The 25,593-nt window shown below is 56.0% G+C and overlaps 1 protein-coding gene across 3 annotated transcripts in view; it reads right to left on the reverse strand.

Moving 5' to 3' along the window:
* Positions 1–23,830, reverse strand: part of FLT4 (fms related receptor tyrosine kinase 4) — a 56,886-nt gene extending 33,056 nt beyond the window's left edge. For all 3 annotated transcript variants that reach the window (XM_040573441.1, XM_040573440.1, XM_040573438.1), the window contains exons 1-2: positions 23,597–23,830; positions 4,424–4,520 (exon numbers count right to left, since the gene is read on the reverse strand). In XM_040573441.1, coding sequence (XP_040429375.1) covers positions 4,424–4,520; positions 23,597–23,654 — 155 coding nt within the window. In that variant the 5' untranslated portion in view covers positions 23,655–23,830. The remainder of the gene's footprint in view (positions 1–4,423; positions 4,521–23,596) is intronic.
* Positions 23,831–25,593: the final 1,763 nt, after the last annotated feature.

Raw genomic sequence — 25,593 nt, forward strand, 5'->3', positions numbered from 1 at the left:
ACGTGGAAAAATAACAGTAAATCTCATTTCCAAACGAGTAACATCCAGCAGCCTCTACACAAGCCCATTGCTCCTGTGCCCATGTCCCCACCGGATCGGGTGTAGAGCGCATCCTGGTTCTGCTCTCACAGCAGAGCTGAGAGCTCCAGGCCCCAGTTGTGCAAAGGAGCCCCGAAGCCCTTTGCGTTTGCTCAAGCATTTTTGGCACTCCGCGTGGAGCAGGGTAATTGTACAAGTCTCCAGCGTTTCCGCTTTCTGTTTGTTTACCCACTGGGATTTTCACGCATTATCAGATCCACTTGTTTTATTAACCATCAAGGCTAGCAGTAGCTGAGTGACACGTACTTATATAAACGCGGATGGGCCAGTACAAACAGACCTGACAACCAGCCTGCGGGCGGCTCTGAACCGAGGCATTCCTTGCATCATGTGCTGCTCAACCAGCTCCAGTGGGGACACAATGCATAGATGTTAGAGTCCAAGTTAGTGTCACTGCTGTGTTAAGAGGACTGGAAGAAGGCAGCGATGAGGGCAGGCCAGGCTCACCTGGATTTTTCTCTGAATCTACCCTCTGCATTTGGGAAAAGGGCCAGGCAACAGTTTTGGACTGTTCTCTCCCTTCTATTTGTCACCTTTGAAGATTTTTTTTCCCCAAGTTGTTTTCTTTCAGCTCAGTGATAACATGTCTCTGGGCGACGGAGCCTGCTGATGCCAGCTGGAAACAGTTGCACTGTATGCTTCTCTACAGCTGTTTTCCTAAATCTTTTTGGGACAGATGCTCTTCAAAGGAGACGTTGCAATTGGCACCACTTTTCTTCAATCCTCTTTGAAGCTCCCGAGCGTGGTATGATGGGCAAAGCTGGCTGTGGCTTAGCTGGGATAAGACAGATCCACCCCCCCAGCACCACAGAGGATGCTCACAGCAGCCACACGCATGTAGGAGAGAGCAGCAGGTGGTGTGTGTCCCTGCACACCGCTCCAGAGCAGTCATGGCAAAGCTTTGTCTTGTCCTCAGGCTCCTACAGCCTCGCTGCAGTGTTCATTTCCTCTGCAGGAGCCAAGAGGGCTCTAGGGTCAAATACTTCCTTTCTGCTAAAGTAGGGTTTGTGCATCCACAAGCATCTACGAGTCGGCTCTATTAACAAGTTATTGGGCAGCAAAGGACACCCTTGCCCTTCCCTTTCTAAATACCAGGGCTGCGTGATGCTCCCTCTCCACCCAAGTGCCCAGCACCTGCGGGATGGGATAGGATGGGATGGCTGGGGCTGGGCTGGCACAGCCAGGACCAAGACAATCCCTCCAGAGGTTTCTGCTTTTGTGCAGCCAGCTCCTGTGGGCTCTGCTCCAATATTCATGAGACAGAACGGCACAGGCTCCCCGCTTCTCCCCAGCGCAGGCTGCTGAGGGCATGAATGCAGAGATTCACAATATGCTTTCCTTCCTTCTCAGAACGGTAGCTAATAAAAGACGCACTGTCCATCGACTCCTTCACCCTGCTGTGCCACATGCCTAGATCAAGACATCACTGTGGCTCTCAGCCAGCCCTGGCATGATCTGTATTTTAGGGAATGCTCCTATACAGGTCCCCCGCTCTGTCCAGACTTTTCAAGAGTGCATTGCACTGGGTGATGGGGGAATGTGCCTGCATGAGGGGACGTGTGAAAAAGCAGAGAATCCAGTGACTCCTCGTGGGTATGCTGCATTTTTGGGCCTCTGTTAAACGTGCCCAGCTCCAGAAGCATTGCTTATCCCATGGCCTGGCATGGGCTCCGGTCACTGATGAGGTGAGGCAGGCTGTGACTCAGGAGCTGCGGGTGTGTGAGATCCAGGCTGAGCTGCGGGGGAGCCTGAGAGCACAGCCGGCTGCGGGACTCTCACGCTCGGTGGGTGAAGCTTGAGAGGTCTCAGGGGAGTCTCACACGGTGGGGGTTTGAGCTCAGCTTTCTGCTGCAGCACTGCTTCGAGCAGGCCCATGCTCCTGGCTCCAGGGCAGCTCGAAGAGCAGCCAGAGGACATTGTTCTCAAGGGAAGAGCAAGGTCAAACTGAAGCCACCTCCGACGTGATGCTCAGCAAAGAATCCCTGGATTCTGGATCTGATTTTGTATTTGTTTCTGCCCTACCCTGCCCCATCACCCTCTCCTTTGCCTGTTCTCTTGGTGGTCCGCGTGTTTTTCCCTTTAGCTCCCATTAACACAAGCCAGGTTTTCCCAGCGTGGGCCATGGTCCAGAGAAGAGGTTGGAGTAGCAGCTGGGTGTAATTAGAGATCCAGGGACCAGGAAAGATTTACTTTCATTCAAATTAAGTAACTGTGTCCCACAGGCAAAATCCTCTCCTCAAGACATTAGACAAATTCAGGCTTGACGGCTCACAGGTAGATGGGGAACCTCTGAGCTATGCGGGAGGTGCTGAGACTTGTCACCTGTGGGTGGTGTAAAGGACACTGTACAACCCCAGAGGAGCACATCTGGAGTAGCAGGATGCAGAGGCAGGGGACAGCCAGGGAGCACATGGGCAGAGGGTGCATGGGTTTTAGTACTGTTTGCAGATGGCCCTGCTGCTCTTCATTTGTCCAGTTCAGTCGCACATAGCATCTGTGAGCCAAGGGCAGGAATGTTCCTTGTTTATCTCAGCTGTGTCAATGCCAGCACACTCTGTGGATGCTGCCTATTGAGCCTGAAAGAGAAACCTTGGCACTTCAGCAGGAAATGGGGAGCTTGCTGCCACTTGGACAGCCTCTGCAGTTTGTATGATATTCCCTGAAAGGGCAGGCAATGCGGAGTCAGTGCTGGAAATATGATTTTTTTCCCACTTCATGGGATTTTCCTTCCCATTAATTGACACCTATCAAGTGCACAAGGAAAGGGCAATCTTGTCCTTCCCAGTCAGGAGGGTGACCTGAACAGAAAGGCTTTCCAATTCATGTTGCTAAGTAGGTATGTTCATGCCTGACTGCAGAAGACGTTTTCTTTAACAACACCTTGAACTTCAGTATGTCTTTTAGCATTGGGTCAATGTGCAATCAACAGGGCTGTCCCTGTTATGGATGTCAACAAGTCATCCCTCGGCTTCCCTGCCTGAAGCTGCATTAACAACGCAGGTGTTTCATTGTGCATGATATGCACAGTAAATGTGCAGTGGGTGATGGTGACCAGAAGTGTCTAGGGCGACCTGGGCACGCCTTGCTGGGTCTGCTGCACACAGGGTCTCCCTAGGTCTAGTACCACATGTGAGGTACAACTTGAGAGGACTGCCAATATCTCTGGGGCTATAGGCACATGGGGGAAGCAGAGGTGGCCTTGTCTGCTAGGGCAGCTACCAGGCAGCATGCACAGGCACCCTGCTCTGTGGGAATCCTGAGGCCACCATATGAACAAGCCCACGAATGCTTAGCTTCCCAGACCAGGTGGAATCAGTTCACTATGGACATAACAGTCTTTCCTCTGTCCCTATTCCCTGGCTATGAACGGATTCACAAAGTAAGAGCAATGCCATCTGTTCCAGGAAAAGTTAAATACGTTTGTGACAAGACATGAACACAATACAAGCCAAGTGTTTGTAGTAATTGCTCTGTGGTTATATATAACACTGAGAAATACCCATCTGATGCCCTGCTGAATTTATACCCCCATTGGGCCCTAGCACTCAGATCCCAGGCAGAGATCTACTTTCAGCTGCTGGAGGGAAACTCCAGCTTTGTCAGAAGAACTGATCCCCCACCCGCCTTTTCTTCTGGGGGGTTCTTTTTAAGATAGGTAGTGGTGAGAACACATGCAGCCAAATGCTCAGCATGGGACAAATGACAAATCAGTTTAGACACAACACCTCAGAACCACAGTCTCCAACGTGACCAGGGATTCTCCTGGTCCTCTCAAAGAGATATTCACCTGGCCTGGCTGGGGCTTCTCTTCGCCCCTGAGTGTACAAGGCAAAGCATTAAATCTCAGAAAAGTTGACAGCCTCTCACAGCAACCACTAAGTGTAGCCTTGCCTTCTCCCAAGGATGTTTCTCCAAGTCCCCCAAATGACCTGCCAGATTTAGAAACCAGAACTCCAACCGTAGCAGCCCCTGATGAAGTGAGAGCAAGCAATGTCACAGAAGAGACTAGAAGAGTTAGTAAGCCAGTTTCCCTAAAAAACTTCCAAGGAAGCTGTCAGATCATGCAAGTGTTTCTCTATCTTCCTTCTGCCTGCAAGACTACAGCAGAGGTTATCACCATCTCCTTTGAGACACCTTCAGCTTCTTTTTCAATTAATTAATTAGATGAATTCACACTGGGTTAATGTGGCAGATTTCTAGCTAGCCATGCTAATTTGCAGGTATGCTGCAGCTAAAATCTCTCTGATGGGCTTTCCTTGCTTGGTCCTCCAACACCTCCCAGGTATGAGCAGTCTAGGTGGAACCATGTATGTTTGCAGCTTACCTGCAGGTGATGGTCAGCGTGTCCTTGGCGTTGATGACGTGTTCCTCCTCGGTGATGCTAAGAGTGGGGGGGGTCATAGAATAGCTGCTCACCAGATCTGTGGAGAGAAAGGAGATGATGCAAACATCTGCTAGTCTTGACCCACCACTGTGGGCAGCAGCTAGCTGGGCATCACAAGCCCAGACAGGAACAAAGCCTCTTGAAGGAAACATCTCCTATGAGACTGCTCCTACAAGATAATTTAATGCTAGCTTACCGGGACATAAGTGATTCACCTGCAAGCCTCCTAGTTCTAGCAAGCAGCTCTTCAACAACATCTTGAGAGCCAGGGCCTGATAGCTCCTGGGTCCAGATGGACAGACTAGCACAGAGGAGGGCCAAAAAAAGAATGGAAGACCAGAAATCAGGGAGTCCAGCGTTGTTTGTTCCTTACCAGGTGACTTAGGCTGAGCTCACTTGGACTACTGCTCTGAAATGATCGTATCTGCTAACCAGAGAGAGTCTTGCAGGCAATTTTTCTATACATATGTAGTCTGCTGTAATCAGGAGGGACAAAAAAATCCACCTGCACAGATACCACAAATACAAAACTCTTGTATTTGTACAGAGAGGCTCTCAGGAAACAGCAGACCCTTCTCTGGCAGGAGTCACCTGTAGTCACCTGGAGGGGACTGTACCTTTGGGGATTACAGCAGTGCCCTTTCCTTTGCACCACAGGAATTTCAAGAGTGAAATTATCCAGGCTTACAGAGTGCGCAGATAAACACATTATCACACACTTCTTCTCCCAGCTTTTGTCTGGGAGAGTCCCACTTCTGGTGTGCTTGCATCTCCGGCATGCAAGACACGCACCCTATGTGAGCTCCTCATGGACAAAACATCTTGAAGTACCGGTTACTCTCAGAGACATACCCGTTGTTTTTCATTAGCATGGTGCTTCTGACCCATCATTACTTCATGATCTTTATCTCAAAACTCCAGCTTCTGGAGACGCAAGATAATTTAAAAGAAAATCCTCAGTGACTGCAAAAGCAAGCAAGCAAACTAACCAGAAATAGAGGGGGAAAAAAAAAAAGTTGTGAAATGTGAAAATGTGACTCAGGTAGATGCTAAATGCTAATGAAGAAAAGATTGCAAAAATATGTTGCTAGCTTGATTTTCTGTGAAAGTGTGAGGTTTTTGCAACCGTGGTATGCTCATGTCTGTCTCCTTCCCTCATACCATTTAAACCCATTTATCAATTACAGAGAAACCTGGCGGAGATCTCAGGCACACGATGTTTCCAGGGGTTTCACAACCAGCAGGAACACTGTATGATACCTTGAAACCATGGCCTGAGGATGCAGGCCTCGAAAAGGCAGAGCCGCGCCTGCAGGGAAGGCTCCAAACCTGCCCCCAGCTCCTAGAGACACCAAATGGCCACCAGCCCCTCTAGCACCAGGCCTTCGAGGGGCAGTGTGAGGAGCCAGGCCCACAGGGAAGCCAGGGAGGGACGTGCCGAGCAGCACTGCCGACACGGCCAGGCTGGGGCCGCCGGCCTTGTTCTCCCCAATTGTTCTCCATTTCCTTCCCGCCCTCACGCGGCTCCGCAGCGGCCATCCCCGCGGCTGCCCCCATGGCAACGAAGGGGAGCAGGCCATGTTCCCCCCCCCCATCTCCTGCCGGGCACAGGGGCATCCCTTGTGTGCATGTGAGGCGGTGTCAGCCCAGCAGCTGCCCTGGCCCTCCTCTGTCTGTATGGTGTCCCCATGGCATGTCCTACAGACACCGTCTGTCGCAGCGATGAGTCAGCCACGGCAGCAGCCATTGCTTGGTGTTCAACTAGCGAGTCGGGCCGGCGGTGCTTGGCAGCCCCTGTGGAGGACACCCTGCCTCGTGCCTCCACCTCCCCTTCCCCAAGGGAGGGCTTGGGATGTCACACACAAAAATGTGCCCTGTGGCTGTGAAAATAAACAAGCACATTTTTGGTAAAATCCCTTCAAAATGTAACGAGGTTTATTAAAAAAGGCGGGGAGAAATCTGACCGCTAAGCTGCATTTCCTATTAATGCCGGACATGCTTATCCCCGTGCAAACACAGCTCTCCAGATGGCCACCGCCTGTGAGTCCATCGCCCCAGCGAGCAGGGGAAAGACCCGGGCTCGCCATGGGCCTGGCCAGAGCCAGCAAACTCACTCATCTCTCCGGTGCCCTGGGCAGCAAGCAGCAAGCTGATCCCCAAAGCCTGGCACTACTTCAACCACTAAACCCATGGCCAAGGGTGGTAGGAACCTCTTGGCTGATGCTGTGCAAGCGCCTGCACTGCCGCTGGGCCTGGGGGTGGCAGGAAGGCCACGGAAGCAACCCCCTGCCTCCCTTCACGTGCCGCTGGGTGACCTGCTACAAACAGCGTCGGGGGGTGGAAGGGAAGAAAGAAAAACTACGATCTGTGCAGGTTGAGGCTGTGGGATTCCTGCAGATGCATCCTGTCTGTGGCCCTCCGAAAGTACAACAGGAAAAGGAACCGCAGCTCCCTCCAAAAGCACTGCAGTGCAGGGTTAGGGACGCTCCCGCGGCTGGTGGCCAGCTCCAGGCCAGCCCTGGTGGCCATCCTGCCCCTTCACTGGTCTCAGGCTGATGGCAGCTTTGAGGACTCCCCACACTGGGGCTGGCACCTTGCCGCACCAGTACCCATAGCCACCTGTAGCATCCAGCCAAGGCAAGGGATGCACAGAGCCATTTGCAGCCTGCAAAAGCATCTTCAAGGCCATCAGCTTTCCCAAAAAACAGTCTCCATCCCTCTCTGTGCTTAGTAGCTGTATCCATCCCCCTGCTGCCCCTTCCCTCCCCGTGGGAGTGACCACCCCACCATGGCTCTCCCCGGTGCCTCTCTCTCCCCAGCACTGATCTGGGCCATTAAATCTCCTCTAAGCGACGTACAGGTGGTTTGTGTCTCCAGCAAATCCCAGGGCATGAAGGAGATGTCTCCAGAGCATGGAGCGTCCCCTCTCCTCTGAGTCTCTCCTTCCCCACCTCCAGCCTCGGCAAAGCTTTAGATAAAGCAGCCCACCGAGCAGACCTGGCTTGCTTGTGCACACCAAAGTGCGTCCTTGCGCAGGGAGAGCATTAATGTAATTAAAAAGGCATGCGGCAGCCCCGGCAAGCTTTGTTTTTTCAAGATGGTTTCCAAGCAAGTTGGCAGCAGGATATTAAAATAAACAGAAGGGGATTGATGGGATGCGGGGAGAGGAAGCAGGATCCCACAGCCACTCACACCTTGTCTATTTTCAGAGAAGTGTGTTTCCCAGCAGTTTTCCTAGCCTTGATCTCTCAGCGCACGGCTCTGAAAGGGGCCAGGCTGCACCTTCTCCTCATTGCCAGCTGCTCCATCATTTTCTCCAGCCCCCTCCACCCCTCTTTCTACACCCCAAGACCACTGCAGCTCTCGGCATGGCAGCAGGGCTGTCCACATGGTGCACAGCCACGTCCCGCACCCCGGGGCTCTGCCTGCTTGGCTGTGAAGCCAACACTCCCCTGGGAAGCGTTACGCACCCCAGGATGCCTCACAAAGACCGAGCAGCCTGCAGGCTGCTGCTCCAGCCTTGTGCCTGGCCTCATCACTTTCCACCCCTGAGCATATCTTGAGTTTTCCCCTGCAATGGCTGCAGATGCCTAAATCACCATGGAGCAAGGCCTGCACCAGAGCCTACCCTGCTGCAGCAAGCAATGGCTTTGGAAACCCATGGAAGGGTGAGGGGAGGTGCAGCCATAGCATGGCACAGCTCCTGCTCTCCGTCTGCTCCCGCTTGCAGGAAGCCCTGTGCTGGATCCTGCCTCTGAGCCCCATGCACCACCTCAGCCCCTCTTCGCTTCCCCTTCCCTCCCTCTCTGCTGAGTCGGCCCTGCTGACTGATTAACGGGGCGCCTTTCCGGAGAGGGATTTTGTTCACACTCTGTCCTTCTCGCTGACTTCCTTCCCCAGTGCAGGGCTGGATCGCTTTGGCTGTGGTTACTGCATGTCCCCAGCTAAACCAACACAGCTTATGTTCCTGCCAACAAAGTTAATGCCTTCGGGCTTTGTGACCAGAGCTGCATGGAGCAAAGCGCCCCAGGACCTGCTCTTGATGTCGCCATTCAATGTCTGCATTCAGGCAAAAATTCCCAATCAGTGAACATCCCTACTAACCAAGGCAGGAACTCAAGATCTGGACAACACTTTCTATTAAAAAAAATTATAAAAAAAAGGTTTTCTGTCAGATTTGTATTAGCTAATCAAATCCCCAGACCAAAACTCCAGGATGGACCCCTGAATTTACCCTTATGCTGAGACTGCAACACAAGGCACCATGGATGAGCCTTTTTTTTCTGGGCTGTCCTTGGCCAGGGCTCAACTTCACTCTGGAAGCCCTGGGATTTTTCAAGGCCTGGTGTTACTGGATAGCCCACCGTGGCTCCCCTTGCACAGCATCTCCCATTCCTCTTGGGTCTCACCCCCAGCCTGAACCCTTGACTGCGCCAAGTTGCCCCTGCAGGCTGCAGACCTGGTGAGACTCTTCCTTCACAAGCAGGGCAAGGCACACACTTGGACATGTTATCACACACCATAGTTCCTACGTGAGCAAAGACCTGCACCCGGCAAGCCAATGATAAAATACTGGTACCTCGCAGGCAGCTGGGGAAACAGGGAGTGAAGCTCCCACGTGGAACAACTTCTGCTCACGGCAGGCATCCAGCTGCGGGCTGGAGCAGCAAAGCACAGACATCACACACACAGGCAGAGCAGTGGGGGGAATTTGGACGCACAGTTGTCATCTCCTCCTCTTCCTCCTCCCATTGCTCACCAGCACAGAGGAAGGCTTGTTTTGCAGAGAGGTGAGATATCGCACAAGGATGAGAAATGAATGGCACGCTCCAGCTGCCGTGGGGATGAAACACGGGGTGTTTTCTCTCCAGCCTACCAGTGGACAGGGTGATGCATGGTAGGAAAGGACACCAAAACAGAGCCAGCTCTGCCAGCGGCTGCGAGGCAGGCTGGCAGCCACCCATGCTCACCATGGGGCCAGGGGAAAGATGGAGGTGTTGTGCTAAAGGTTTCCATGTTGCCCGCAGAGCCCTGCTGAGGCGTGAGCAATGAATACATTTAAAAGGATAACAATAGAAAGGCAGACACCCTCCCAGGCATTTGCAGAGAGGGCAAAGGAAGCAGGTCCTGTCTTTCATGAACTTCATTAGTGTTCCTTTTTCTGCAACCCATGGTTGACTAGAGCTTCAGACCTGTCCCAGAAGAGCTTAAACACAGAGGCTGTGCTCCTTCACGTAGGATCAACCCCTCTGCACCCAATGTTGTGCTAGGATCAGCATTGCTGTCCCTGGCACATGACTGACCCTGTGCACTAGGAGCTCCTTCAGTTCTGAAGCCTCTCTCCCAGTAGGCGGTGCTGGGTGAGACAACGCTCCCCTGGCCATGAAGATTTCCATCCATGGACCTCAAATCCCTGAAATGTCATCACATGCAAGTGTGGTAAGCTGTGCCCTCACCCTTTCGTGGATATTCACAAAGCATTAGGTGCTCCTTTGCTCCAAACAGGGCTGCCTGTCCTCCTTCAGGGGAGGCAAGAGATTAATAATTACAGGAATTTAATCAATACTCACAAAACGTAATGGGTGTTTGAGCCCTGCTGTCCAACACAAAATCATAACAGCTTCAAAAGGCTGCTCTGGCCTCAGTGCACACACCCCAGGGGCTCTTTTGCCTCTCAGTACTTACAGACTTAGCTGTTTTTTTCTGGCAAGGCACAAAAATCTCATAACCCCTGTGCTGAGGGGGAATGAGGCGTGAACCTTCTGGGCTCCTTTAGCTGTTGGACTTTCAAGCTGGTGACCTCATCAGGGGACAGAAACGGAGGAGTTCAATGCCAGAGCCTGTTTTCAGAGAGCTGGGCACATCCTGAGGAGTAAAGTTACCTGATGTCCTCCAGTCCTGGTCCCTGGGTGCCTCCAGGTGGGGATTTATATCAGGATATCTCACAGCCCAGCTGCCCGAGGCAGCGTGGTGTGCCTATACCTAAAGCCAAGCGTGCTGCTGTAGGGACTGCACTGGCACAGCCACCCACACCCTGAGGATCTGCCACCATGTCCTGGGGACCTGCAGCATCCCAAAGGCTGCCACCGAGCGCCCGTCTGGGGGTGTTTATCTGTCTGCCTTTCTCCCTCTCCCCCCGCAGGAAGCACTATCTCACCATCGCCCTGCTCGCTCCGGCCTGGTTTCCTGCTCCATCCTGCCAGGTTTACCCTGCTTTTTCCTCCTCCCCTCCCCCTGCCCCATGCTCTCGGGCCATGTTTGCGTTTCTGTCTCCTGCCGCCTTTCCTCTCCCTCCCCCCGGTGCTCGCTCCCTACTCCATCCTCCCCGAGAGGCTGCGTCCTGAGCCAAAGTTAGCCTCTGTCAGGTACCACATGTCCGGCCTGGGGCAGCGGGTCAGCCGGGGCCACCCTGCAGACCTCCTCCAGGATCTCTGCTGTCAGCAGCCTCCCTGCGCCCTGGGGGAGCGGCTGTTTGCTGCTCTGGCTCGGCCAGGGATGCTCCCGCACATCAGAGTGCCCGTTTCCCCTCGCAGCCGCCGGCCCACCCTTTCTGCTGCTGGCCAGGGGCTGGCCAGACACTGCTTTGTTTGGTCCTTCGTTCCCTGGATCGCTCTGGGTTTGTTGGCTGCCTTCTCCTGCCCGGAGAATCCTTTTCCTGCCTTTGAGATAGAGGATGCTCGAGCCATCTGTGTGTTTTATTTCCTTGTAGAAACTAACAAGCCGAGGATTGCTTCCTCTCCCTGACATTTCGGAGGGCAGCTCCGGCGCAGCGGGATGCGTGGGGAGGGGAGGGGGAGCCCAGCACCTCCAGACAGGAACAGGACCTATTCTGTCCACAGGACTCACTCCCCAAGGGTCAGAAATCCTCAAACCTCCCCAAAAGCCTGCGGCAGCTCCCACTCTGCCACCAACTCTGCAGGAGCCCAGGGCAGAGCCACCCTGCTTAGCATACACAGCCACCCCGCTTCCAGTGGCCCCTATTGGGTGCGTGGCTAAACCATGGGGGTTTTTAGGGGACTGGTAACAGCATTAGCACCATTTATTACACCGTTTACCTGAAGGGATGTCATGGATGGTCCCCAGCTCGTGTGAAACAAGTGGGTCCAGATCTGGCACCTGGGGGACAGGCATTGCCAGCACAAGTGGATGCCCAGGATGGGTGGGGACATTGCGGGGATCTGGGATCAGCTCGCACCACTTCCACCTCCGATTAACCCACCTGTAACTGCTCAGCAGGATTCAGAGTTTACTTCCAAGCCATCTCTATCCAAGCAGGACCCTCACTGGGCTGAATTACATCTGGCCGCAGTGGGTACAGACCCATGGGATGCTACAGAGAGATCTTCAGCCACTGAGAAGAAATGATAGCCTATATAACAACAAAAGGTAAGACACTAAAAGAAATTATTCTTGTTTGCTCCTCACACTGTAGCAGATGAAGTTATGAGGAGCAACTTTTTTATGCAACTCAGCTAAACTGTGGATTTTGCCGCTGTTGGATACCCACGAAGAGATTCCCAAGGAGATGGATAAGCTCCCAGAGGACAAGTCACCACCAACTTACACCCAGTGACCTGGGTGTTTCACCCAGGAGGTCTTAAACTGCCTATTGCCAAAACAGAGCGGGTACGTCAGCGGGAGCCCCCTGCCATGCTGTGGTTGGTGACAACCTGGGCAGAGCCCCAGCCCAGCCCCAGCACCCAGGCAGGGTGGGCACAGGGAAGGGGAAAGCCTGAGAAATGGTGCTGAGACCAGGGTCTCTGTGCATCCTCACTTTTGACACCATTAACCACATCACCACCAGCCGATCCCTGAGCTGTGCTCTGGTGCAGTGCCCTTCAAAGCGAGCCAGAGATGTGCCAGCAGGGAAGAGAGGGTTGAAGCTAAGAGAGGCCTTGGCATCTACCTCTCGGTGGGAGATGAGGAGGCAGCTGACCAGGAAGTCAGGAAGAGCCCGAGGGTCGGCACTAAGCACAGAGAGAAAAGGGCAGCAGCATTTCAAAAGAAAAATTCAGCTTGCAGGTTTGCTTTTTCCTTGATGTGTGTGGGCTTAATTGCTGGCCTTTGAAGTCCGGATCTTCCCAAGCCTGTCGGCTTACGGATGGGCTGATCAGGACACCGAAGCAAACCCCATATACCATCAGGGCCAGCTTCTCCCTGCAAACCCTGCCAGCTCCCTGGCCAGGCTGCTGCAGCCTGGCACACCGTGCTGGGCTTCTTTGGGGGCCTGCAAGCCATGCAGCTGGACTGGGGGGCACCACGCCAAGCGGAAAAGACCTGCTCCTCCGTCTCCATGTCCCTGGAGTTTGCATCCAGATGTTTGCTACTTAGCTGTGAATGGAAATCAATGCAGAGCCCTCAAACCACGCAGCTGCCCCGGGGCTGGCAGTGCCTGTTCTCCACAGCATGACCCATCCTCAAGCTGATCTCCGGCTGCTGAGTGCAGGAGAAGCTGATGAACATGGCAAATGGGGAAAAAAACAAAACTGTTTTGCAATTAGATGATTATCTTGGCCCTGGAAAACCTGGATTCAATCCTCCATCTGCTCCAGGCTCCCTGAGAGCCCATCACGCAGCCTCTTTGCACCTCCATCCCTACCCTCTAGAGAGGGTAGGGCATCAGGAACTGAACTGCTTTAGCTTGGGAAAAAAAAAAAAAAAAAGAAAAAAAATCAAGCAAAAAAGAAGGAATCCTTGCAGCTCCTGATGAAAGATAACATGGAACAAAGAAAATAGATTTATCCCAGAGTCAATGTGACATGAAGAAGCTACATTAGATGAAGACGGTCCAGAAAGGAGGAAACGCAAGCAAAGGGCAGGAGGAATTTTGACTTCCTGATCATCAAAGCTGGGTTTTCAAGCATCAAGTATAATCTAAAAATAATAATAATAATAATAAAAAGCAAAGGGAAGAGCAGTCACAGGCATGAGAGAGCCCTGTTGCCTGGGGAGCTCGAGCGCACGGGCCCCCCTCCACGTGCAGCTCCTCACATGCACGCCCGCACGTGCGCAGCTGCACGACCCCTCTGCCGCGGTGGGCACGAGGGAGGCAGGAAGATCACAGGCACATGCTTCAAAGGAGAATTAGTCATCAGAGGTAGCGGCAGAGGAAGGAAACCTCAGGTACGAGGTCAGACGTGCACAAGCAGGGAAGGCTGCTGGAAGAGCTCTGAGCACTCGCTGCAGATCTAAAAGCCCTCCTGGCATCCACGTGAGCAGGACGGGAGGTGCTGGTCCCTGGGGTGAATGCTTCTACAGCCATGTAGGAGATAAGACATTTCAGCCTGCCTGAAAAACACTGCACAATGGGCTTTCTGCCATCCTTGAAAGGAGTTGGAGCTGGCCAAACCCAGAGTCTTCCCTGATGTGGGTAATAAAAATATTACTCTGCTCTCTGCAGGGTCCCCAAGAGGAAAGGGCTCTGCAGGAGAGTGCGGCAAGGCTCTGCCAGCACATAGGGTTCTGCTGTGCTGCTCCTCACCCTAGGTCAGTGACTCTACCTGCTCCCTGCCGGGCCGAGAGACACGAAGATGGAGAAACTCGGGGTGCTGCGAGGACAGCCAGCCCCGCGGGGCTGCCCGCGGCACCGAGGGCACGGTGCAAACATGCACGCTCCCAGTTTCTCTTGGCACACGGCTTCGACCACAAGCTGGGACCCGCTGCAGCAAGAGATGATAATCATCAGCTCCAAGAGCCAAAGTGTATCGGGGCATTCGCGTCACTTGAGATTAGCTGGCTGTTCAACATCTGCACAGATTTCTCTCTCCACCTCCTCATAACACCCCTCATGCAGATATGAAACTCATTTCATTCCCTTCCAAGAAAAGCTGAGTTTGAAATGTCACACTCTGTATATCATAGCAAGATTCCGACAATGAAACACCCAGCCTAAATGGCAGAATTGGACTCTGGCGCTATTTGGAGGCCAGCAAGCTAAAACACCTGCTGCTGCTTTTAAAAAAAATAGCTTACAAGAGGGTTACCAAGTTTCATAAACACCCAGTTACTCCCTTGCTCATACCCAGAAGCTGACTTGTTTTCCCGTTCAAAGGTGTTTCCCTTGCCGTGCAGCTCAGCGGGGAGAGCACGCAAGCAGCCACGATGGGAAGGAAGCATTTACACATGCTAATGACTTCCACCAAAGGAGCATGAGGACTAACAGGGGGGGAATTGTGCTAAAGAGCCTACGCGCCACTTCCTCGGCTGTCCCTGTTTGGTCACCGCGCCGTGCCCTGAGATGCGGGTGAGCCTGGGGCAGCCTCACCGAATGAGGGAAAGATGCGTTGGCTTGGACGAAGGCAGGAGGAGCCATTTGGCAGGAGAGAGGAGGCAATGGGGCCATTTTGGCAAAGAAACAGACCAAGGGACTGAGGACAGATGTGGGTCAGGGGACTGGAGCCTCTCCAGGTGCCATTCAGGCCATTTCAAGATGGGCATCTCACTTCAAGCTAGTACAGGTTTCCTAAATTCACATGGGGCCCTGTTTAATTTTCACTCTCTCTTTTTTTTTTAAACCTACTTTTAAAAAAGAAGTGTTTTTCTTTTGGCAAAGGTTACTGCGGGGCCAGTGCCGCGTGGAGTCTCCTGCCTTCCATCACCGCCGTAACCCCGAGCAAGAGCTTAGCCCAGCCAACGCCGCTTATCTTTGATGAAGGCAGGTTTGTATTTCCACCGTCTTATAAAAGAGAGATCCCCCTGCTCCCCCTCTGCCCCGCTACATTCTTTGAAATGCCACCCAGGCCTTGTTATTACTGGGAGGCTGGGGAGCCAGGGATTAACAGCCTCAGGCTGCATTAGGCTTTATTTGTCTAAGCAGCAAGGGGTGAGAAGGGGCCATAAATATTGTGAAATGCTGAGTGTTGCGGAGCAGCAAGGTTGGGCATTGTGCCTTGAGGTAGGCACAGTTCTGGAGTGACCGACGACATGGGAAAGATTCTTGCCTCCCTCCGACATGGGAGGTTTGGGGACACCAAAACCCATCGAACTGTGTTCGAGTCAGGGACACCATGCTACTCCCCATCCTTCTGGTTGTCTCCATCAGCGCTCATAGCACATGAGTGAGCAAAAGCAGTCATCAACCTGACCAAGTGGCTCTCCCAGCTCACACGCCGGGACTTCATGGCATGGGGAGGAGAGGAAGGACAGCGTATGCCCCAATTTATCCCAAACGTGGAGTCCTCAGGCACACCACCTTAGCTCAACTGCTCTACAGAAACATTGCTGGGTGTCTCCATGTCATCCCAGCACAATGACCCCGCACCGCCCTCCCAGCAGCTCACGGATTTTCTTGGTGTGAACGCGTGCTCCTCCTGTGGGAACATCCCACACCGCAGCCGGCCCCCTGCCGTGGGGACGTGCCGTTAAACTTCTGCCCTTTGCTTCCCAAGGGCCGAGCGCTGCAGCGCTGTGACGGGATGATGGCCACTTAGACCAAATTACGCCTCACTGGGGACTGCTCGGGCCAGGCCAACCCACAGTGAGAGTGATGGATTTCTGTGGGCGCTCGATGCCGTCACCCCTGCTGAATGCCATTCTGCTCACTGCCATTACTCTGAGCTGGCAGCTCCCAAATCCAAGTATAAACCGCAATTCGTGCCCAAACTTCCTGCCTTGGTAAATACCAAGATTTACTGTTGAAGAAACTATTGACTTTACCCTTACTTTTGTTTCTCTCTCTCTATACGTATTTAGGTCACTACATCTAACATCCATCTCAGTAGATGCCAGTAGTTCAGAAACAGGGAAAACAAGTCACAGGTGGGCAGCTGAGCCCCAGAGCCAGCCCTTGTGGTCAGCACATGGACACGCACACATTAATTACCCCAGCCGATGAGGGACCCACACACCTTTCCCATATGGGGAAACCCCTGGAGAGTTTTCCAGGCCCTGCTATGCATCCCTGTGCTTTTTATAGCTGTTTGTGGGGGGACACACGAGAGCAGCAAGTCTTTAAAGACCTGCTGATGCACAAAGAGCCCACGCACGCCTAACTCAGAAATCCAAGAGAGGACCCTAAAACCCTCCGTGGGTCTAGAGGACGTGCAGGCCGACCTTAATGCATGTGTCCAAGCCCCATGGGCTCTGCCCATCCTGCCAGCAGCCAAAATGGCTGACCAGCCAGTGGGACTGATGCTTTACACCCCCAGCAAGGACAGGGACAGTGACCCAGGCAGGAGGCCCAGCTGCCATCGGCCCTAGCACCAGCCCCGCAAGAAAGCCATCATGAGCTTGCAAATTCTTTATAAGCTTCCCACGTGACAGAATTACGCAGGGGCCAGATCCCAAAGTCCTTTTTCTCTCTTTACTCAGACCAGTCTCCACTGAAATCATCACTGAGGCATGGGCCTAATTGAAACCGAAGGACTTCAGGATTTGGCCCAGTAATAAAAACTTCCTTCCTTTGTCTACCGCTCGCTCTGCACAATCCCACCACCTCCTGGCCTCGTCTCCCAAGACGGGGGCCATTGGTTATTTTGGTTCAGGAGGCTCTTTCGCTTCACCCCCTGCCGGAGTCTGCCCATCCCTGGCACGGAGGAGCCGGACCACGGTGCGAGAGGGGCATGGATGGTGCCGTCCCCGGGCACCTCCGCGGGGGCAAATCCTTTGCCACCGCTATGAGGATGGAGCGGACCAAAAAAAAAAAAGCCTCTCTCATTTCACTGACTGCAGGGCAAGGGGATTAGACTGTGTGTTAAACTTTGAAGTGGCTTCAGCCGGGCGAGGTGACGCCTGTGCCAGGAAGGTGCAGCGGGAAGTGAGCTCACTTCGCTGTGCTGGGGACCGCGCATCATGCTAGGAAGTGACGCCACAAGAAGAGTGCGTAGTTTTAAACAAATAACTCACACTATGAGTTATGCTGCTTTTTCTGCCCCAGAATAGCCAGGGAGGATGCCAGGCCCTGTTATATCCCATGGGGATCGAGCTGTGCCCTGGTTTTGGGGCAGGAGGCTGGGGCTCCCGCAGCTTCCTCACAGCCAGCGGGTCTGCGCACACCCCTGGCACTGCTGCAGGCGGCCAGTACAGCAGTACAGCAACACACCCAGCCTGGGAGAGCAGCTCCCTGCACACCCATCTCCCTGCCATTTGACCACAGGAAGACAACACAAAAGGAGTTTGAGCTTAGCTGAAGAGAGAAGCATTTGGTGCTGAGGTACCAGGATAGCTTGATGACCGGATCCTTGATCCTACAACTTGCAGATGCTCAGGTAGGTGACATGGTCAGGTAGGGGTTGCTCAGAGGGCACAGAAATGACTCCTGCGAGGTCCAGCCGAGGTCCACAGTCTTGCAGGAAGATTTTCAATATTTCTCAGCTAAACCCAAAGTGGTCAGACATGCACCCTGGAGCACGCAGCTCTCACCGCCCCAGGGATCACGAAACTCCCTGAGCAGCAGAGGGCTGCTCCAAGGGCTGCAGGGCCATGGTGGGCTCTTTGCATGGATCCACGTGAGCCCTATGCCACCCTGACCAGCCAGCTCACCATGCCTGGTGTCCCAGCACACAGCACAGCATCGCCGATCTGTGCACTGCACGGAGTCAAACCTGGAGTCCAGCGTCCAGTCCAGGGGTAAGAGCTGCTTTGCTTAGGGCTTGCTCTTTAAAAATAGTCTCTCTGTACATTCTGCCCTTTTAAAATACATTAATTGCCATGGAAACAATGCTCTTATTGGTATGGGAGCAGCCTGGTGGCCTCCACAGATGCGAGATAAAAATCAATGGATACATTGAAATACAGGCTGCATTTCGGGACCTTTTGTGGTTTTGGGGCTGGTCACCATGGGCACATATATGAAAATGGCTCAGACACTAGCAAGATGCCATCTTCTATGGAGAGAAAGCAGAGGACAGTACACCAGGCAGTAACATCTTTGCAATGTTTATCTGCTCAGCTGGCGCATCCTCGTGGGGAGCTGTTCCCAGTATCAATGCGTGTGCTCGGCCACGGCTCCTGGCACTGCTCGAACCCAGCTCCTGGTGATGCCCCTCAGCCCTGGCTGCCATTCACATCCTCGTTGCCTGCAAGCAGAAAACCGTGCCTGGCCTCGGCCCCGGGGTTCATGCCATGCCTCCACTCTCCCCATCCACCAGCTCAAACCCATCACCAAAAATAAGAAAAAAAAACATATATAATATATATTCGCCTCTGCTTCTTGGTCTTGAGAGTCTTTTGAACAGCACCGAGGGGGTCTGCACACACAGCAGCCCAAAGGGAAGGGCTGCAAGTGCCCTGCCCTCCCTACCCACAGCCGCCCCTAAACCAGGGTGCAAAGGGCAACCCCGGCTGCCCATCTCTGCCCGCCCGGTGAGGCCAAGCACTGCCCCGCTCCCTGCCGTGCCGCCCATCATAAAGAGGTCCCTGAGCTGTTATCAGGCAGTGACAGTTTCCGCCATCGGATTCCTCCTGTCCGTCAGGAAAGCTAAATAAGGAACATCGTTCAGGCGGCTGCAGGAAGAGGGGAAATGCAGGGACATCCGGCCCAGCTGCCAATTTTTCCTTTCCCATGAACCACCGCTGACCTCAGCCAGGGAGAACCTGGACACCGAGCCTGGCACCGGCACCGCTCATCTTGGCTTAACCCTTCCTCATGGAGCTGCCCCAGGCGTGCCCGTGTGTGCAGCCGTGGGGGGACAAGGCAGGCGCTGTCACCGTCACCAGCACCGCGCACCAGTGTCATCTGGTTCCTACCCAGCCATGGCCAGGAGGAGGCTTAACCCCTATGCACGAGGGGTGGCCACTCCGATGGGTCTCAAGAGCATCACTGAGCTGCTTTGGTTCCTTACACGCGCCTGATCACTTCCCTCTGCGTGCACTGAGGGTGGCTGCAGGGTTGAGCTTATTCCCTTGCCCAGCCTTCTGCCGCCAGACTGGTTTCAGTGGTTTTCCAGGCTCTGCGGAGAGCTTTAAGCAGCCCTGGGCTGGCTGCAGGCAGGTAAAAGCCTCATCTGTCCCCTTCATCTCTGCTCACACCAGGGCTCTGCCCATCAGCACCTGAGGACGAAGACCAGGAGGGTCTGCAGCCCTTTTTCTTGGTGATACCCCTGGGGTCCTTGCTGCCTTTCCCTACACAGAAAGTTTTTGTTTGTTTTGTTTTTGTTATTTTGTTATTTTGTGCTCAGCCAGAGAAGCACTTGCTCGAAATATCTCACTGCCTTTCCCCACCACCCCGTCCCGTACGTCCGGAGTCTTTTCATGACCCCCTAAGCTGATCCTCCCTCATTAGCGCATGACGTCCGTCCCAAGGCACCTCCAGGCTTGGCCCGCGAAGGCAGCGCTGGAGATGCTTGCTGGGGGGAGGCGGGGGCAGAAACGCAGCAAGAAAAACAATTAGCACGTGGGAGAAGTTGTAAGGTGAAATACAAGTCACTGGCTGAAACCTGTTTCTGCTACCTCAGCATGGAAACAGCTCCAGGAGAGACTCCCTGGTTAATATTCTTAGCTTATAAAACTCAGTGGGAGTTTTGCCACCGGCTGCCGCGGGGCCAGGCTTTCACCCTCCCTGTGCTGAACTTGCACCTCAAGCCCAAGATCTCTGCCCGCGGCTGCTCCAAAAACAAGTGGCTGAGCCGGGCTGCGGGGCCCTCGCCGACTTGACCGTGGGCCATCTCCGCTTCCACTATTTCACATTAACAATGAGGCACTGCAGATGGGCAATAATACTTTGTGCCGAAAACATCAGAACTGTTTTGACCGGAGTGAAAGAGCCCCCCTGGGATCCGGAGAACCCTCCCTTGTAACAACGTGAAAGGAGAAACAAAGGTCTGGGGTAGCCAGAGGCAATAAAACCCTGGAATTAATTTAACCAGGCACTAGATGCCAGTGCAGCTGCAGTGGGATTTCTTTTGCTAATGAAGGGCTAAAGATAAGCCCAGCCCTGGTGCAGGGCAAGGCTCAGCCCCAGCCCCGTGCCAGGTCGTGGGTTTCTCCGTGGGACCCTCCTGGGACTGTGTGCCCAGCTCCCCCCGGGTGGGGAGATACAAGAGCTTGGGGCGAGATGCATCCCAGGTGCCTCTGTCCCACATGGTGCCACGCTCCTCATCCTCCCACTGCAGTGGCCCTCCAGGAGCTGCCTTCTCCTGACGAGCAGTGATTTTTGCTGCCCTCCATGCTGTGCCCAGCCCGTCCTGCCCAGCGGAAGAGCCCTGTGGTGTTTAGTCATTCCCCACACGGAAACCTCAACCACTCTCCTCCACTCACGGGCAGCAGGATCTGGCCATTGCGGGGCTCTCTGCTTCTCCCTGGTCCTGCAGGGCCCCCTGGGATCCCCATCGCCATGGGCTTGTTGCAGCTGTGGTTGGTATAAATACCCAGCTGCCCCAAAACTGGGGGCCCCCACCTTGCTCCCATTGCTTGTTTCAGCCCAGCATCCCGAATGCACAGATGGAGGTGACGTTCATTTGGAAACACCTCTGTGGGGTGAATCCTGACAGGCTCACACTGCTCCCCAAAGCCACCGAGACCCTGGCACCCATCAAAATGTCCAATTCTTCGGCAGCCGTTCTGCAAAGCGACACCCCAAGCGCCATAGATGCCTCTCACGGCACTGGAGAAGCAGCTGCCAGGCCACGGCCCCCTCCTGCCGCCGTTCCCGTGGGATCCCGCTCTCCCTTTCCCTCCCCAGGAACTGCCCCGGGATGCCGGGAACAGTCTGTTCCCTCCTGGCCGGGAGCACCTGCCCTTCCCACGCCTGCCCTGGAAAATGCTGCGTGGCTGCGGGACGGAGATCTCGCGTGGAGCTGAGCGCACGGGCGAGGGGCAGCACAGCGGGGTGGGCCACGCTGTAGGAAGCCCTCTCCCACCCGGCCCACGCTGGCCGGGGATGCGTAACCCTGGCCAGACGTCAAATTGAGCTCAGCAACAAACATCCTCGTGGCTGTTTGCGCAGGCAGCGAGCCGCGGGCTCGCGTGCCCAAGCCAAATCCCAGGGCAGCGATAGCAGCCCATTCATCCAAAATTACCCTTAAGCGAGCAGCGGGGCGCGAGGGCCATGGCTGCCCCCTCCCCAAGCCCCACGGGCTGCAGCACTCCCATCGCCCACTCCCCCTCCGAGGCCCTGGCTCTGCTTCACCACCACCAAGTGACTGGATTAAAGCAGAGCGGGGCTCGTTGCACGCACTTGGGCTTTTGCGTGAAAGGGTGTTGCTGGAACGGCCCGTGTTTATTGCTCGCAATAAAGCAACCGCTTCGGATCCCAGCTGTGAACGCAAATGTTGCTGCTGGCACGGCCAGGCGGGGCTGTTGGCGCACCCAGCCGGGGAGGTCCGCGTGCTGGCGGAGGAGGGCAAGCAGCAGCCGCCAGCGCAGTCGGCTCAGGTCCTACACAAGCAGGGTCCCTTCCCTCCCACCCAGGGGATACGGTGCTCCACGCAGGGAGCTGGAGCCTGCGGTGGGGTTACTTGGTTGTGGGGTGGCCAGCGCTCCTCTGCACCCACAGCATCGTGGCTGGAGCCCCGGGAACGCATCCCTGGGATGCTCTCCCCATCACGCTGTCTGCAAAGGGCAGCGCCCTGGCTCTGCTCCATCCCAGGGGCACCATGGAGCTGGGGTAAAGTAAAAGCCCGTCACCTCCCAGCAATGGCCAGCTTAACAGGGTGATGGGGTGCGGGAACACGCAGGATGCACAAAGCAGAGCCAGAACAGACCCTTCATGGCCCCCAGGTGAACTATTTCATCCTCCCCAGGTGGAACAATCTCATGCTCTTGTCCCTGTTTGTAAGGGGGGTGAATATTTGCACCCAGTGAGGAGGATGTGGGTATACACGCTTAAAATTGGTCTCAGGTAAAGCTGAAAAAAAGGCAGAGGAAGGGGGCTTCGGTCCCCCTTTGAGCTCCACATTGCCCTTCAATGCTGCACTACAGGCAGTGCTGGCGAGCTTCAAAGCCCCGCACAGCCCCACGCTGATGAGACCCACACCTCCCACAGCCACACGCTGTTCAGAGCCTCCCAGGCACTGTTCCCTGCACCTCTGGGAGATGAAAGGACCCGAGACAGCCACACGCTGCTTTTTACAAATTGCTAACAGGAGAGCTCTGAACAGCTGCAGCTCCCGCCGCGATGCCACCAGCAGTGAGTCCCTGCCTGCTCTGCCTCCGGGAGCTCCCCGAGCTCCTGCAGCCCACCGTGGCACGAGAACCAGCTGCGGGGTTCTGGGCAGAGCGTGATCACGGTCCCAATTTCAGCGATGCTGCCCGTACCACCCCTCTGCACCACTGCGGCCAGACCTGCAGCCCGCCCGCAAGCTTGTCTCAACGACAGCAGCAAACGCCGCTGGTGACAGTGAGTCACTGAGCTGAGGGGAGAGCAAATTCCATTTATACTCCCCAAATCTATTTTTCCAGGTTCTTCCTGCATGGTTAACTTTATCCTCCTGTAAGTTCTTTACCCACATGAGCCCACCCAGCTCAGCTCTGCCCCACAGCCCCCACTCCCCAAAAGGGCTCCGTAGCCCCGTCTGTGCCGCGGTCCAGCAGCCACCTGAGCCACGCACAGCCCAGGGGTTCAGCTCGCTGCCCACCAGCCTTTTCCCCCAGCCCTGTGGAAAGCGTTTCACCAGCCACCTGCCCTGGGGGGCTTCCCAGGGGGAGCAGAGCCGCCAGCGAGCGGCTGGGGGGGGGGGGCAACGGGGAGACCGGAGGGCGCGCACGGACCACCGCCTCCCGGTGCCTTCCTTCCCAGCGCGCTGCCCGGCGCTCCCCAGAGATGCCTCTGCGTACGAAAAAGAAATAAACCGGGCAGGGAGCCGGCCTCCGGTGGTTCCCCACGCGGACAAATCCCTGCTCTGAGAGTCCCGCGCGGTTCCTTCCCGCGGGGCCGGTGCGGGGAGGTGGCGGTGTCCCCGCGTCCCCTCCGTCGGGGACGCCGGGCGGGCACCGGGCGCGTCCCGTCGGGGCTGGCGGCCACCGGGGCGGGACGCGGCGGGGATCGGAGACCCCGAGGAGGACAGCGCCGCTCCCTGCCGGCTCCGGGGGACGCCCGGGGGGGGAATAACCCCGGTGCCCGTCCCGTCGGGGCAGCCCCGTCCCCGGGTCCCCGGCTCCTCCGCAGGTGCCGGGCGGGCAGCCCGCATCCCCCCGGCCGGGGCACGGAGCCCTCGCAGCTCCCGCAGCGCTGCTCACCTGCCTCCGAGACAATGCCGAGCCAGAGCCAGAGGGGCAGCGTGCAAACTCTCTTCATCTCCGGGGCTGCGGGCGGGCAGGCGGTGCGGTGCGGAGCGGTGCGGAGCGCCCCGCGCCCGAGCTCTGCTCCCGCCGCGCCCCAGCTGCGGCGACGCGCGGCGGCGGGCGGGGAGGGAGCACCGGGGCCGTTTCCTTTTCCTCCGCCCGCCCGGGCCGCCCGCCGCCCTCCGCCGAGCCCGCGGGGCGCCGGGCGGGCGGCGGGGCGGAGCGGGGCGGGGCGGGGCGGGAGGCGGCGTGGGGGGGGCGCACCTGCGGCTCCGGGCACCGGCGGGGCCGTGGGAGGGAGTGCGAGGTCTGCGGGGGTGAGAGCATCCCCCCTGTGTGCATACACACCTGCGTGGGTGTGAGCATCTCCCTGTGTGCACCCACACCTGTGTTCATCCCCCATGTGCACCCACACCTGTGAGCATCCCCCATGCGCATCCACACCTCCATGGGTGCGGGCATCCCACCCACCCCTGCATGCAGACATCCCCCCGCCGCCCTCTTCCATGTGTGCACCTGGGTGTGCAGCCCAAGCTCTCCGACCTGGGGGAAGGCGCACAAATGCCCTCTCCCATCAGCAAGCACATGCCACGTGTGTCTCGTCTTCACGCCTGCCTGCACGCTCCCCAAAAGCCCACACCTGTGTGCGCACACCCAGGCACGGAGTCCTGCACACCCTGGGGGGCACCCAAAGGTGCCCACATGCTTTCTCACGCCTGTGTGCACGCTCGCACCCCTGCTCATGTGGGACAGTGCTAGGGACCCCCACTCGTGCCATCCACCCACACACACTGTGATGCTCCCAGCACCGCTGGGAGCAGGGAGTGCCTCAGGTGATGCTCCCAGCACCGCTACATGCCGCACACCTCACTGTCAGGGCACACCACACCCATACACACAACCCCATGACTGGACATCCACCCAAATCTACGCACCCCCAGAGACTCCTCTTTTCTCTCCTTTTCCCTTTCCAACCCATCTTTCACACCCCGGGACACACTCATCTCCCCGCGAGAGGACAGCGGCAGCGGTGGGATGCCAGCTGGGCCTGGAGGCGCTGGGCGCCGCGGTGCTGGCAGCGGGACGGCGCGGCTCCCCGTGTGCCAGCGGCGCTGCCCCCGCGTCGCCAGCAGCTCTGGCTGGCTGCGAACCGGCTGCGGACGCCCTGTGGTCAGGAGTGATGGCAGAGCTCCGGGAGTGTGCCGGCACGGAGGGCACAGCCCCGGCACGGAGGGCACAGCCCCAGCACGGTGGGCACAGCCCTGGCCGCCTGCCCACGCGCCCACCGAGCGCAGAGTAGATAAATAAACACGGCCCCACGCTGCGCCCCGGCGGGTTATTGATTATGCACGCTTGTAGACACGCACACAAAAAAAGGGAGGCTGAATGAGAACCATGTGTTTGTGGCTTCTAAAAGGCAGGAAAACTTGTTGTGCGCTCAACTGCTCTTGCTGCCAAACCTGTGGAAGGGATCACCCTGTCCCTCTCCTGGCACTGTCAGAGGGAATCCAAGCCACAGTGGTTATTATACCCAGCTCCCCCCGGCCCAATTAATGAGATTTTAACCCTGAAGTTGCTCTTCAGCACACTCATCTTGAACCACCCACCTCCTCGATCCCGAAGGAGTGGAAAGTGTCGGTGTCCCTCTATCCCAGGTGGGTGCCAAAGCCCGTGAAGTTTCTGGAGAGAGATTTTTAAAGTTCCCCAGTGGAACTGGAGATGGGGCAACGGGGCAGAGCCGAGGGGCAGCACCACCGTGGGGTGAAGAGCTGAGATTGTGGGATCAGTTCGCTGAGGCTGCGAGCAGAGATGGGGCAGCACCTGCTCTGGGGACCACAGCGAGCACCTGGCGGCGGCGTGTGCCTGAGGCACGAGCAGGGAGCGGGGAGGCAGCGAGGTGTGCGTGGTGACAGAGGGATGAATCACATTGCTCCACCGCAGGGGCAAGACGC

The sequence above is a fragment of the Cygnus olor genome, chromosome 14 (assembly GCF_009769625.2).
Source record: "Cygnus olor isolate bCygOlo1 chromosome 14, bCygOlo1.pri.v2, whole genome shotgun sequence".
NCBI classification, from domain to species: domain Eukaryota; kingdom Metazoa; phylum Chordata; class Aves; order Anseriformes; family Anatidae; genus Cygnus; species Cygnus olor.